At 36.1% G+C, this 16,091-nt stretch overlaps 1 protein-coding gene across 2 annotated transcripts in view; it reads right to left on the bottom strand.

Moving 5' to 3' along the window:
* SNX7 (sorting nexin 7) overlaps window positions 1-16,091 on the bottom strand; it is a 106,812-nt gene that overhangs the window by 13,396 nt on the left and 77,325 nt on the right. For both annotated transcript variants that reach the window (XM_023231044.1, XM_023231043.1), the window contains one exon: window positions 9,239-9,391. In XM_023231044.1, the coding sequence (XP_023086812.1) occupies window positions 9,239-9,391 (153 nt within the window). The remainder of the gene's footprint in view (window positions 1-9,238; window positions 9,392-16,091) is intronic.

The raw sequence follows: 16,091 nt of genomic DNA on the forward strand, positions 1-16,091 counted from the left end.
TAATTACTTTGTTCTTTTTTTTTTTTAAGTCAGAAATGTCTTCTAATACAACAGGACCTTAATATGACTCTCATAAAACTTAAGTTTTGAAAAACATTAAGTTTTTTTCAAAATTAATTAAGAGGTCACCAAAACAAATACCCAGAAAATTAAATAAATTGACTTCTAAAAAGCATATCATCATTCTCCATGCTAAAGACTATCTTATGCAAAATAACTTTGGTTTAAATATAAAGATTGCTGCAGACAGAAACCAGTCAGATTTTAGATTTACCTCTTGGAATGTGAAAGCAGGACCTTATCAACAACATAGAAGATAATACTTACCTTCTTATTTGCTATGGCAGGGGAATATTCATCTATACATCAGTGAAAAGTTGCATCAAATTATGCAAACGTAAGTTCAAAGGCAGTAGGCTATAACACAGCACTGTTTTAAGCCATGTTGAATTAAAATCTACTCTGTCCAGACCTCAAGACCTAAAATCTACTCTGTCAAGACCTAAAATCTACTCTGTCAAGACCCCTAGGTGAATCCTAAAATTACCCCCAGAAAAGGTTTTCAGCAATACTGGAACAATGTTTCCAAAGTAGTTAACCTCCTCTGTAACTTCAGATACACACCATGCACAGTCAATACTTGCTCAACCCTTTGTCAATAGCCTGTCTTAGAGAAGGGTGGATATGGTAGGAGAGTTACCCACATAGAGTTGTTCAGCATAGTTTTTAGGTCATGGTTACCTAAGCTCATTCAAGTGGTGTTAAAATGAACACTCTAATGAGCATTAGAAATCTTATATCTCTATCATCTGTTTTCCCTCTGTTTTCTAGAGAACATTTCAGACATTTACTCCATAAATGGTTTCTGTGAGCAAACAAATTCGGTATGTGAGAGGATAAAGAAAGGTGAATAGGTTTCTTTCCTAAGAATTTCTTAGAAACATAAACATGCTAAGATGCGTTGCCAACCTTCTCCAACAAAACGAAACAGTATAAGCTAAATGGGAGTAATCTGGCTGTCAACTTGCCATCCTCAAGAAGTGGAAGTAAAGGATTGTGGGATCATGTATACCACAAAGATACAATAATTAGAGACCCAAAGAACTATGCCCAGAGACTTCCTCTGATATTTATAATAGTCAATTTTTAAAAAGTTATTTGTGAAATATCTTAAATGTAGATTTCCCTGAGCTCAGCTTACAATTCTTGCTTCTTCACTTATCCAAATTTCCTGGTAATAATGTGTCAAATTGAGAAGGCAGTTTCTTGGAGTCTAATGGTGGCTTGCCTCCAAAGATGTTCTAGAATCACAGAAGGCTATTCCATCTCTGTATCTTTTGCTCTGATCACTTCTATGTGCCTTTAGATTCTATTTGAAATAAGAACTGATTGCTCAACAAAAAAGTGATATATTTGGTAAAAAGGACAAGGTTAATAAATAATCAATAACAATGTTGGTCTCTTGAAACACAAGGAGAACACTCTATTCAATGTATTGCCATTTAATGGCATTAAGAAGATGAAAAGTTGCTGTTTTCCTTTTGAAGATCATCCCTAAATAAATTAGATGATCCATAGAAAAGTAGCATGATGTAACCTGAATTTCTTAATGCATTCAGGCTTCCAGTGAGTACTTCCCAATGAATAAGACAGCAGATAATGTAGGTACAAAGATGTAATGAATTGGAAAAGTTAACTGGTATAAAAATGGCTAGACTGAGTAAATTTCTAAGCTTCTTATCCTCTCAAGCTGGTGTGTTTGCTTTGCCAGAAATATAGCCTACATGTAACTGGAATCTATTCAATTTTAGGGTGTATAATGTAGTTCTGAGATATTCTTCACATAGTTCCAAAGACATAGAATGCTCGTTTCTGAAGACCTATTTTAGCACCAGGGCATCTGTCTTCTGAGGTCTAGGGTTTAGGTCAGGCTTTAGTAACTATTAGGAGGCATCATTGTAAAAAGAAATGCACCTTGTTATGGGTTCAAAATTCCCTGTCCTGGATAACTCTGGATTATTCCAGCTCTAGTCAACTTCTTGGTTTTCATAATAAGGAAAGAGAATTTAACTTTAAAGAAGGTGCCTCTTGACAGAGATTCAGCCTAGGAGTCTTTTTTATGGCCAACATAAAAAAAAAATGATTCAATACAGACTATTACACCTCTGTTCCAACTATTTAAAAGAAAACTCAAACACTACCTGCCATTTCTTAGGCTAAAAACTATGCTGAACAACTCTATGTGGGTAACTCTCCTACCATATCCACCCTTCTCTAAGACAGGCTATTGACAAAGGGTTGAGCAAGTATTGACTGTGCATGGTGTGTATCTGAAGTTACAGAGGAGGTTAACTACTTTGGAAACATTGTTCCAGTATTGCTGAAAACCTTTTCTGGGGGTAATTTTAGGATTCACCTAGGAAAGTAACATGGCCTGCATTTCTTCTGAGGAAGCGAAGGTCTGTCAGTCTTTCTTCTATGAGTAAATTTAGAATTAAGAGCTTCAACTGGGGCTTTGTAAGCACTGCTTTCAGGTTGGTAAAGGGTGGGCTTTTGCACCACTCACTGAAAAACAGAAGACACCCAGCCATCTCTTTGTGGCAATGGATAGTTTTTGTTTTATTACCTCTTCAAATGTACTAGATTTTAGTTAACTTTCATTTGTATTTGCCTAACCCTTTCATCTTATACTTTCATTCTCCTTCATGAATAAAACAGCAGTGAAATAGAAATGAGTTAGTTCTGTTTTCTTAGTTCCCATTACACAGTTTCCACTAGGAATTCATTTTTATTAATTTTTTGATAACATAGTAATTCCTAATTTTCTTGCTTCCAAAGAGGCTCCTCATACCTACTCTCATTTGACTCTGGTGCTGTTGGGAAGCTCTTCACATTTTTTCCCCCAAAACTCTCTTCTTCTCGACATATGCTTTCACTGATATTGCCTGTGTTTTTCTGTATTCTTCCTTGACTGTATCCTCCTCTATCATCTCTGTTTCCATGGTCCACGGTCCACAGGTATAATTGTGTCAGGTTCTTTACCTGCTTCATTCTTTTCACTTTTAAGAATTGTCCACTCCTCTCAAGTCATATTCTCATTTAGAGTGTATGATTTTGAAAGTATAACTAACTTTTCTCTAATTTTTTAAGCTAAATTCTAGGAAATATGACTGAGAATGGCCAAGTTTTCCTTCCTTTGCTTTCACCTCCCAGATTTTGAAAATAGTACTGTCTCCTTATGGAACTGTCATGTTAAGATTTAACAGTTCTTTGTTAGTCAGAATTAAGTCTAGGGAGACTATTCCCTTCATTGCTCCTTTCAACTCACAGATGAGCACAAATCAATACTTTTTCTGATTTTCAGCTTTGAATAGAATGAAATTTCTGACAGGAATCTAAATGCCATCCATCCAAATCTTGCTTAGGTAGCAGTTTTATCATCATTATCAATATAGATTAACCTCTTAAGCTCAGAATACTTGGAAATTGTCCTAATTGGGACCAGGATGGTTTCAAGTAAATATATACACAATCTACAAAATGTCCCAAAGTATGCAGCATAATATTAAGTTTAAAACAAACAACCATTTCACTAGAATTTATTTCACCATTTTCCCAACACAAGAAGAAATAAATGCCTAAATAAGTAAAACTACACTTGAAGAACCTTCTGGACACTCAGTGCTTATTCATACTTATTTATTTATTTACTTTTCGAGATGGAGTCTCGCTCTGTCGCCCAGGCTGGAGTGCGGTGGCGCGATCTCAGCTCACTGCAAGTTCCGACTCCCAGGTTCACGCCATTCTCCTGCCTCAGCCTCCTAAGCAGCTGGGAGTACAGGCGTCCGCCACCACGCCTGGCTGATTTTTTTTTTTGTATTTTTAGTAGACACCGGGTTTCACCATGGTCTCGATCTGATCTCCTGACCTTTTGATCCACCCGTCTCGGCCTCCCAAAGTGTTGGGATTACACGGGTGAGCCACTGCACCAGGCCCATACTTAGTTTTTAGAGGATTGCTGTGAGATCTACTTTTACAAAATTTCTGTGATTTTTAAATGAGCCATAAATAACTAGACTTGGATTTTAAGAAAACATTAGTAGTACTGTTCATCTGGCTAGAAGGTATACCCTTGTAATGATTTTTTTTCTTTTCCTCATTTATCTTTCAGAAATTTTTCTTTGCTATAATTGTTTTTCTGCTTGCTAGATGTCCATATAAATATATTTGTGTTATCTGCTAAGAATAGAACCTTTTATTGAGTCTGTCCATTACAATCAAGCAAAAAAACTAATTTAAATACTTCGCCACTAGAAAAAAAAATAACGTTAGGGCTGTATTAATCAAATAAATGAATAAATAATTTTATATATTATTTTTCCCCAATCAACTTTAGCCTCCTAGCAGCAAAACTTAAGTGTGAATTTGCATCATCTCTCCCCAGGCCACGCCACCCGTGTTTAGCACAGGGCTTCGATAACAGAATCTCATATAAATGAATTTACATGAGGGAACTGACATTCCCAAATAACACTGATAGAATAAGAAATGCAATAATCATAGACCTGCTTATTTCTTGAAATTCTTAGCAAGTTTTCAAAAAACTAATATTTATAATTATTTTTAATAGTATAGTTATGATAGAAGAAAAGAAAAAAACAAATGTTCAACTATTAATTATCTAAGCTAATATACATCAATATGATGTATCATAAGAAAATTATGACACTGTGGAAATGTAAAACAAATGAAAAATATGGAACTCCAAATAATATATATTCATTTTAATGATTGTGACACTAAATAAATAACTAAACATATGCGTTTTTATGCTGACACATTCCAAAGACCCATGCAGAATATCTAACAATAATTTAATCTTAAAATAGCAAATTATTTTCTGTAATTATATTTAAATGAACCACTCCCTAGGAGAAAGGATTATATGGGTATTCTTTATCCTCATCATACATTTGTGTATGGAGCTTTTGTTGCTGTAATTGTTTGTTTTCAGTGAGCCTGTATTAATATTATAACCAGAAAAATAAGATAATAAAATAAGCATTTCCATATATCCACTAATAATTTTAAAATAAACTATTCAAAGGAATGAACTATATTATAAAATAAGCTATGCAAAGGAATAAACTATATTCCTTTATCATATTCACTTAACTACAAACTGTGCAACTTGGCAAAAATTAACATTATTAGAAACTTGGGCCAGCAAAACTGCAGAGACAGGAGAGCGCTACCTCCACGAGTTACAGAGAAGGTCATGTGAGATGCCACATGTGAGATACAGAGCAGGCCCGGATCATAGCAGGTACTTAGAAATGTTAATTTAGCAGGCACATATTAAGAATCTGCATAGACACATTTGAACATAGCTCCTTTTACTAACCCTACCCTTATCATAACTCTTGTGAATTCTCTACCCTTTCTTACTATCAACCTTGTCCTTGATATGTTAGAGACAAATAAAACAAAGACATTAAATGACCAAAAGGACATCAGAGTTGTCTGTCACCTCCTTAATAACAAAGGTGATTTCACTGGACTGGGTAGACAGTTCCCCATTTTTTGTGCTCATCCTGCCAAAAGGTAATTGTTCTCTTTTATATTAATAGTTCTTGCCAAGTCCAGAGCTATTCCAAAGCAGTTCCTAAATGGCTGCACTTTCCTGTCAGAATGTCCAAATAAGCCCTCAAAGTCTAACTGTAAGAGGACATTGGACAGCCAAGTGAATTCAATGGTATTAAAATAAAGCTTTGAGAAGAATGCGCTCTTCCAGTTCATAAGATAAGCCAGGAATCACTTACTCTCAAGCTTTCATCATTAGCACCATCAGCACTGACAACAACAAAGCAGATTTTCTTTTGCACCTTCAAGAAAAATGTTAGGAAACATCCATGCCCTGTATCCAACATGTCCTGGTTTACTGTTATAGAATCCCTTTACATTAGCAGGAAGTCATTTTCTTTCATTATTTGAGTATATCAGTGTACTTTGAAATCATTCATCCTGCTCAAATGGATTTTTAATTTTATTGTTTTATTTGTTTAAAAAGACTCAACACATTTATCCTTAATTATTAGTCATATAGAACAAAATGTGAATAACATCATTTTACCTAGTAAAAGTTTCATTTGAGACACCCGTTTTGGATTTAGAATCAACTCTCTCCCAATAAATTCATACATCTAAGTACAACATGACACTGATTATTACATGTTCTTAGATGTAATAGATGCCTCTAAGTATAACATGACACAATTATTGTACAATATGATAATAACTGGAGTTGGATACAGACCCATACCTCATATTTATAATCTAATTTCCCTCTGCCATTTTGATATTTAAGTTTTAATTTCTAAACAATCTGTGACCAGAACTTAATACAGGTAAATCCAAAGGCAAATGTATATATACCCTGTTTCATCCATCACATTAGGAACAGACCCTTTTGGGAATACTGATGACAAAAGAAGTATTTCCATTAGAATGTGATGAAATTAAACAGGAAATGAATGGTCTCTAGAACATTTCACTTCCCTGTATATCTGAGATATTCTGATGTTAATAGTTAGTGGCGGATTGTTGCTGTTTAGGCCTTAATCTTTCGCTAACAATCCTTGACCATTTAAGGGCTCCAACTTCTTGATTTTGTTTTACTGGACTGATGTGCCAAATCTGTTACAAGTTTTTCACTCAGGAAAAAATTCAACAAATAAATGGAGCTATAAGGATCTCTGGAAGTTATACAAACGAAAAACAATGATCCCTCCACATTTATACATTTAAGATGGAGGACACTTGATATATTTTTATAACATTGAGAACTGTAGTACACTTGGGGAAAGAGTTAAAAACATCACACACTGATAGAAACTGCTGTGAAAAACAAAATTTGCAATATGGCACAGCAATGCTCTTTCAACTGTTTCTAAGAAAGGAACGTTTTGTATAAACTGAATTCAATCAATGAGACTGAAAAAAATACATATTTATGTGAGAAGTATGGTCAAAACCCAAAAATTTTAGTTGGAATGCTGTGGAATTGTTACGAACACTTTAAAAAAAAATCCAAATTTAGAAAAATTGGCAGATCTTATCATTTAAAGGAAAATATATTAAGTGCATTTGTCCTGTGATTTTTATACCCTAATATACTTAGGTTTTATAATCGTTTATAGAAAACTGCATGTTTTAAGACATTTTCTTATAAATTATCTCAATTAAATTTTTGATTTTATTGTTTTGTTATTCATAACAAGTGACTTTCTTAATAATTCTGTAATTTAACTGTAGACAAGTTCTACTATAAAGGAGAGGTAAGGTTAGTTCTATGGATTTAAACAGTAAAATGGTAATAAAGCTTTATGTTGATAAATGTGCTTTATTAAAAAGAAATATTTTATATCATTCAAAATCTGAGATTTATGGGAAATTCATTTTAGATACTTGAATTTACTTACAGTTGTTACCAGAATGAAAAATTAAGGAGAGACAGAAAATGATCTTTCCAGTTCTACCCAGTTAAAAAACAAAACAAAACAAAACCACGGATCTGTTCGATAATCTCTAGCCCACTAACATGAAACTCCTAGGTCAGTTTACATCTCTGCCTTTCCTGCCTCCTAACTAGTCTCATCATGTCCAGTGTTGCCTAACTCTGACCCATGTACAGTCAGAGGGATCTTTCCAAAAGGCAAGTCTGACGCTGTCAGTTCCCTGCTGAAAACTACTCAAAGGTTCCCATTTCCCTTAAAGGTAAAAGACTAAATTTATAAAGCACTCTTCAGCCTAATCTTTCAATTCAAAACTACCTTCACTCTTTCTTCCTCCAAAAAAGAACCTCAGTTATCTCAACATGTTCTCTCTCCCTTCAAGGCTTTTGTACATGTGTTTTCTCTGCCTCCAACTTTCTCACACCCTTATCTGGCAACTCCTTATTCATCATTCAGGTCTCTGCATAAACATATCCTTATTTTTCCTAGATTAGGTTATATGCCCCTGCAATGTCTTTCTATATCTAACCTTTATATCATTTTATTATGCTCTTTTTGTGACTGTTCCTGTCATTGGCTGTAACTACATGAGAAAGGGATTGTGTTTGCCTTGTATACTGTGGTCTCTCCAGGGCCAGGCACAATGTCTGGTGATAGTAGGGGCTTAATTAACTCTTGTTGAATAAAAACATCAATATCAGTTAATCTTTCAAGATAAATAATATTTCAGCTTAAAGTTCTTTTAAACTGATAAGCACTATATGCTATAAATTACAGGGGTCCTCAACCCCTGGGCCACGGACTGGTACTGGTCACTGGCCTGTTAGGAAACCAGCCACACAGCAGGAGGTGAGCGGTGGGTGATCATTACTGCCTGAGCTCTACTCCCTATCAGATCAGAGGCAGCATTAGATTCTCACAGGAGCGCATGTAAGGGATCTAAGTTGCATGCTCCTTATGACAATCTAACTAATGGCTGATGATCTGAGGTAGAGCAGTTTCATCCTGAAACTAACCCCACTCCCACCTAGGTCCATGGAAAAATTGTCTTCCATGAAACCTGTCCCTGGTACAAAAAAGGTTGGGGACCACTGCTATAGGACATAATTTTGTTAACGTAATAATTTCATATATTCATTAATTCAGCCAAAGATAAAGTTAAAGATGTTATTTTAAAATATACTTTCTAAGAAAAGTATGTTTACAATTAAAAAAAAAAAACAAAAACTTATCTGAGGAAAAGTTAGTTGTAAAAAAACGAAATACAATCATCTGAAAAACAAAATGAACTTAAAAAAAAAGATGTTGTTACTCTTTTGCTGACGGAATGGTGTGCTCCTTTGTTGATGGTTTTAGAATAACTACAGAAGACGGGGATAGCAAAGATATAGGGAACAGGCCCTGAACTGATTTTCTGCTCATTCAAATCGCTGTTCCTTTCCTTCCTTTGCCAACTCTTTATAAATGGAAAAGAGAGAGGAAAGAGGAGTAGTTAGGAGAATCATTAGAAAGCATTATCAAATGCTTTTGAAGAATCGAAATCCAAAACAACAAACTGAGGATAAAAAACCAAATGGTAACTGACAACTTCATCGAAACTGAGCTACCAGAGGGTCATCAGAATGTGACACTGGTTCTTTAAAACGCTCTTTCAACATTGGACAGACCAAAAGTAAATGAGAATATAACTTTAAAATGAAGCAATATCAAATAACACTAATTACCTGTTCATAATAATGGATATTCTCCTCAGCCATATCTGTAAATGCTAACTTGATATCATTTTGCATATTTTGTTTCCATCTTTCCCAATCTGCTTTCAGGGCATTATTAGCGCATTCCACTTTATCTTCAAGTTTTCCAATCTCCTCTGGAAGCTGAATTAGGTCACAAAGAGAGACAAATTGATCTATGTATTATTTCCATTAGGTGAATTCATCAAATATAAGTTGAACAAAATACCAAAACAGCCTAAGCATAACTCTTTTTTATTTTTAATCACCAGTATTTCCCATATGTACTAACTAAAGTAAAAAGAACACGGGGTTCAGTCAGGGCTGTTGAGTACAGTTCTATGGCTGGCCACCAATTAACACTTGACCTTGGCTAAGTCTCTCAAATCCTGGGCTTCAGTTCCACTATTTATAAAACAAAAGCAACTGAGCCACAAATTAACTCCAAAGTCCTTTGTATTAAGATTCTCCTTACAACTACCATTTCTGGTGATAATATTTACGTTAAAAAATACGGTTTCAGTCACTTCAGCTTCCCAGTTCTGGTCCTCATTTTTCAATTGTTTTTAGCAGAAGGCTCAATTAACTGAGAGGTTATAACATCCATACTCTAGTCCCGCCTGGAGGCCCAAGGGATTAACTTGTAAACTTTACTCAGATAGCCAGTAACAGAGGCAAGTTTATAGCGCAAGATGCCCAAATCCTAGACCATGAGCCACTGGACAGACTTAGTGTAATATTTACCCTCTTCCCCACCTTATTAGCCTTTGAGTATGTAATCCATTGATTTATTCTTTTATATTTGGCATATTCATATATATGTATTTATATATTTATATTATAGCTATTCATATATTCAGTGTGTATTTACTAAGTGTCTTGTCTGTAGCGAGCATTTGTCTAAGACCTGGAGATTCAGTAGTGAAGAAAATACACAAAAATCCCTGTTTTTACCACAGTTTATACTCTACTGGGGAGAGAGAAACAACAAGCAAGGTAAATAAAAAATACCAACTGTCCGCTGGTAATAAATGCTAAGGAGAAAAATGAAGCAGAAAGGTAGACAGGAAATGTTAGGATGCTGCAATTTCAGGTAAGGTGGCCAGGGAAAGCCTAAATAAGTATGACTTGAAAAAATATCTGAAGTAGATGTGAGAGTGAACCATGGGATTCTCAGTGGAAACCCATTCCCAGGAGAGGACATACCAAGGGCAACGACCTGTAGGTGGAAGTATGCCTAGGTGATTTAAGAATGGAAAGACCAGCATGGTTGCAAGAAAGAGAGAAAAAAACGAGGGCGGGGGAAAGTCCTGGGAAATGAGGTTAGAGAAACAGTGAGTGGCCAGATCATACTGAGCCATGTAGTCTACGGTTAAGGTTCTTGGATTTTATGGAGATCCAAAGCCAGGAAGATGTGAGCAGAAATGACATCATCTCTCTCATGTTTTAAAAGGGGCCTTATATGTACCACCATTTCAAGACAAAGTATTTGTAAGAGGCCATCTTTTAAAAAGAATTCCTATTTTAAGATGCTGAAATGTAAAAATGTCTTAGAACCAATAAAATGTTACTTCCGATGCTTGTCTGAATTAGCTCCTTTTTAATATGAAATTTCACTTCTGTTCTTATTTCACAGCAGCTGTGTGTGCTTTCATTTCTCAAATAATAGATATTTGGTATTATATAAAACTTGCATTACCAATGTGAGATCTATTTCAGTAGAAAGGCTGACTTTCATGTTTGTGTCTGTGTTTTTTCACTCTCTTGTTTTGTTTGTAGGGTCAAACTACATCAGTGAGAATACTTTATGGGACTCTGTAGTCTTCTGGGTAATTATTTTGCTAAATCTTAAAGAACATGTCCAATGGGATGTTATTGAATAACTAATAATGACAGGCTGTGGATGCTTGGAAATAGGCACCTACAGCCCATGATAAAATTGTTGAAAGGTCAAACTCAAATAGGATCTGGGTCTGCTAGGAGACCTCAGGGATGTTAGAGAGCCTCCTCTGGATTGTTGGATGGAATCTTGCCATTTGCATAGCCAGATGGGGATTATTAACAGAATGTCTCCACCTAGGATCAAGGGGTACATACACCAATTATAAACACAGTGTTAACTCTCCTCTGCTTAGGTTTTGCAGTTTAAGTTGCCACGCAATGGCGTGGAATGCTGATAGAGTGGTTCTACTGAAATTGGCTTTCAGGAAACATAGTATCTAAATCACATAGTCTATCTTTGTCTTCTTCCTGATGCAGCTTAAAATGGTGTCCCTGCCATAAAGGATTTACTACAAAGAATTTTTCCATGTCAATTTGTAAATCCCCCTCATTAAAGCCTTTGAAGTGGTGGTCTGGTCAGTTGGTGGCTCTGCTCTAACCAGCAGGTACTGTGTTCCTAGAGAAGAACTTAAGAACTCACTCTCAGAACTTTGCCTTCACTGTCACCTACAGAATGGATTGTAGCCTTATCAGTACAGCATTGGGATTAAGAGGACTGACAGTGGGTTAGCCTGGTCTCAGTTTAAGTCACACTTCTGTCGTTTACAAGTTATGCGACATTGAGTAAGACCATCTGTTGAAGCCCTAGTATCTTTATCTGTAAAACAAAGGTAAAAATAATAACATGCATTTCATTGGGATTCTTATAAAAACTGCAGCATGAAACAATGACCATTAATTGACTTACACAGGGCCTGAAAATTTGCCTACTAAATGTTCTCACCATCACCATCATCATCATCATCAGTTGGTGAAACTGACATTAATTCCCTCTCTTCTTCTGGTATTTTAGTCTCTGGTAATATGTCATTCTTCTACCAGTGTCTAGGTCTTAAGCCAATTTCTAGTGCTATTTCCTCAATCTATTTTCACCAGTGTAGAAAACGACACATATGCTTTACATATGTATGATGAATTCTTGTCATTTTTGGGTGACTATATCAGGTTTTTTCTTTCTTTGGTGAGTTATCCGTAATTTTAGTTGGAAAAAAGGAAGGTAAAAAAATTAGGTATTTCCTCACAGTGAATCATCTTCCCATAATTTCAATTCTAAGAAACACTAACATAATAAGCACAAAACACCTAATTCAAATTAGGAATGATCTGCACTACATCTTTCCCAACAATTTACAAAAGCATAATATAATTAGATATCTTTCCCCTTCGCTGACTTCAATTTTACTAAGTTCTTTGGTACAAAGACTATGCATTCTGACTGTGCCATCCATCCAAGTTCTAATAGAACATATATACTCAACAAAAGTTAACCTGAGGGGGAGAATAGCCCACTGGCAGGCTAAAGAAGTCCTTCTGGTGTTTTATTGTTCCCTCCAACACCACATGTCAGGTTTCAATAACTCTAACCACAGGAAATTCAACTCATTTACTGCAAAATAGCATGGAAAAGACTGGGCTAGATAGGATTTAAGGCTTGGTATTATTCTTCTTTACACAAATACTGACAGCGGTTTAGCCCTCTGTTATTGGAAAAATTGAAGAAGCAAGCAACCCTTGTTGCCTGCAACATGTTGTAATGCCAAAATAAGTAATAATAAAAGACTGTAAGATAGTGAAAACATGCTTTATATTTAATAGTAAGGCTAATGGGTAATTTCTAGCTTCAGTTATGTTCAGCTAGAAATTAGCCACACAATTAAAGTTATTAATCCTAAAAGCTCAAACAAAACAATATGTTTCTACAATGGTGAGTACATGTCTATAGTAACAGTAACAGCAGTAATCATGACTATTTTTTGCATTGTGTCATGGGCCATTGTTTTAAGCTATATGCTTTCCATACATTATTTCACTTAATCTGCATAAGCACGTCACAAATGTGGTATTATCTTCCTATTACAAGCTGGGAAACCAGAAGAAAGAAAAGAGATTACATAGCTATTTGTGGCATATCAGGGATTCAAACCGATGTCTGCCAGTCAAGGCAGGTGCTCTATTCATACTGACTGAATAGCACCAGCCATTGATTGGGCAAGCTTGTCTGTGGCTTTCAAGGTTAAACTGATACAGCTGTTATCTCAAGGAGTTCGTAATCTATTAGGTACAGGTACGCAAAAGTAAAGCAAAAACCAAAGGCTATAATAAAAAGTAGAATGGCATACCATAATGGTAGGAAAAACGTAAAAGTGGTATTTACAGATATAGAATGGAAGATTAATTCTGATTGTGGGGTAGGGGACATTTTGACTTTTAATTAACTACTCAGTGACTGGGACAAGGAAACACCTATCTGAGGATATGATATGAACACAACCACATAAATACTATGCTACAGAGTGTGACAAAAGAGTGGGCAAGAGGCTGGTCTGGAGTTGGCAAGGAGAAGCATGGGAAATGCAGCTGCAAATGCAGATTAGAGACTGACCAGTAAAGGCTGGAAATGATATTGAGCATGAAAAGGATTTTACAAGAGATGGTAATCCACTGAAGGTTTTGATCAAGGCAGAGCTGTACTTCAGCCAGATTGAGTCAGAGGTATGTGGAAATTGTTAAGAGAGAAACAAAGGAGGAGAAGAAAGGAAACCAGTTCATCTAAAATGGGACTAAGGAATCAACAATAAAAATCAATAGGGAGGATCTGGTTGGTTCTCACTCATTCACCCAGCAGCTTCCACTCAGCATCCATCTAGTCTGCGTTAGGAACGAAAATGGAGGGGGAAGAGATGGACCTTGCTCTCACAGACTGATGCCATTGGGGAAAAATAAGTAAGTAATCAGGAAAAGGAAACTTGAAAGGCATTCATGCAAAGCAAACTGCAGACGTTAGTTCACAGAAGCATGTTTACGTTGGAGTTTCTGAAGAACTACAGATGGTTCTTTAAGGTTGATACCTATAGTATAGTACGAGTAGATGAAGAGCTAAGAAAAAGGACAGAGAGGCAGGCAGTGCCAGGTCCTACAGGGATTTCTCCTGCAGGTTGTTTGGATTTTCATTGAGGACAAGTGGAGGTGCTGAAGGAGTTTAAGAAAGAGGACTAGAGAACAGTGGTAAAGATCAGACTCTTAACGCCACAGAAATTGAAAAGCAGCAACTGAAATGCTGGGAGGCAGAGTCAGGAGGGTCTAGCCCTGACGTAGATGGTGGGCACTGGGAGAAAAGTCTGCATCGCTGATAAGGTTAACTGGAAGAACAGGTACCGCAAGGTGTGATAGGAGATGATGGCCTCAAGGCTAACAGTGGTAATACATTCACTGTCCCAAATAGTATGGCAAAGTGAGGGACACTGTTACATAAACATTCAAAACCATTCAGTTGCATACAGAGCAAACAATTTTTGGAAGCTAGCAGGAATCAAGATTAAAGTTAAGCTTTGAAGCTTCCAAAAAGACTTTGCTATACTAATTTGGGTGGTTTGGGCAGGCTGGGAGATAATATGGATACACCAATTGACATACCAATTGCACCAAAGCAGAGCTGACATTTTAAATTTAAAAAATTACAGGTATATGTCTAAGGAAGTAAGTAAAACTGATGTGTAGCTCTGCTCTTTTGGGAGAGACCTCTCTCCATCAAGGTTTTTTATTTGATGTTTCAATGATGCTTAAACTGCTTTGGAATTCTTGTTTGAACTAAAAACAGTAATGTGGTTCATTTGGAAACTGTTAAAACATTTGGTCCTCTAAAATGAATGACTAATCCTCCTCATTCAAACACATAAATATAGACATCTGTTTTTATTTGTTGACCCTGACCTCTTTGATACCTCTTTGGAAACAATTAATTACGGATGCTCCTGACTTACCTATGTGAAAGAAAACAAAAACTCCAACCTGAACCCCAATCCACTATGCCAAAAGAAAAAACATTAAGCTGAAAGCTGAGTCATGCAAGAAGCTGCCTTTCCTTTTGTTCCTAAGCAGATATCTATAGATAAAAAGATTAAACATCTCCACGGTAGCTACTCAGTTCACCTTATCTTATGTAAAGTGCCCATTCACTGAGGCTGAGAGGAATACGTAACTGATTACTCCCCTACCTGCTCCTTTTCTCTTGCAACAAGTGGATAACAGTACCCTCCCTATTTCCCCTCCAGCCCACTTTTCCCCTTTAGATACTGAAGCCTTCAAAATCATCTTTGGAGAAAGTTACAGGCCACAGACTGTCTCTGTGATTCCATGTTTATTTCCTCCACGCATGTCCCTAACCTTGGCAAAATAAACTAAACAGATTAAGACCTGTCTCAGATACTTTTTGGGCTACACCTAAATCCCAATAAACCCACTGTTAGTTAGTTGAAAATATTGTAAGTCAAAAATGTATTTAATGCTGGTAACACAGCAGACGGTCTCCAATTTAAAATCATTCAACTTAGGATTTTTTGACTTTAGGATAGTGAGAAAACCAAACACATTCAATAGAAACTGTAACTCCACCTTCAAGCTGAATAATCCTAAATGGAACCATCAGAATTCAGGGACTATCTGCATTTTGAAGTGCTAAGCTTTCAGGGCTATCTGAACAGTGTAAACCATTTTACTGGTTGTAAGTTATTCAAACGTCATTCACATTTAACTAAATCAAGTTAGTAAGAAATGCAAACAAATTCAGGAAACTTTGTAGAGTCATGTGCCACATAACATTTCAGTCAATGACAATCTGCATATACGACAGTGATTCCTTCCACAAGACAATCATATGGTATTTTTACTGTACTTTTTCTATGTCTAGATACACAAATATTTGCCATTGTGTTTCAATGGACTAAAATAAAATGCTGTACAGGTTTGTGACTCAGGAACAGGCTGTATACCACAGAGCCTGGGTGTGCAGTAGAGCATGACATCTTGAGGTTGTGTAAGTATACTCTACAATATTCGCGCAATG

The sequence above is a fragment of the Piliocolobus tephrosceles genome, chromosome 1, assembly GCF_002776525.5.
Source record: "Piliocolobus tephrosceles isolate RC106 chromosome 1, ASM277652v3, whole genome shotgun sequence".
Taxonomy (NCBI): Eukaryota; Metazoa; Chordata; class Mammalia; order Primates; family Cercopithecidae; genus Piliocolobus; species Piliocolobus tephrosceles.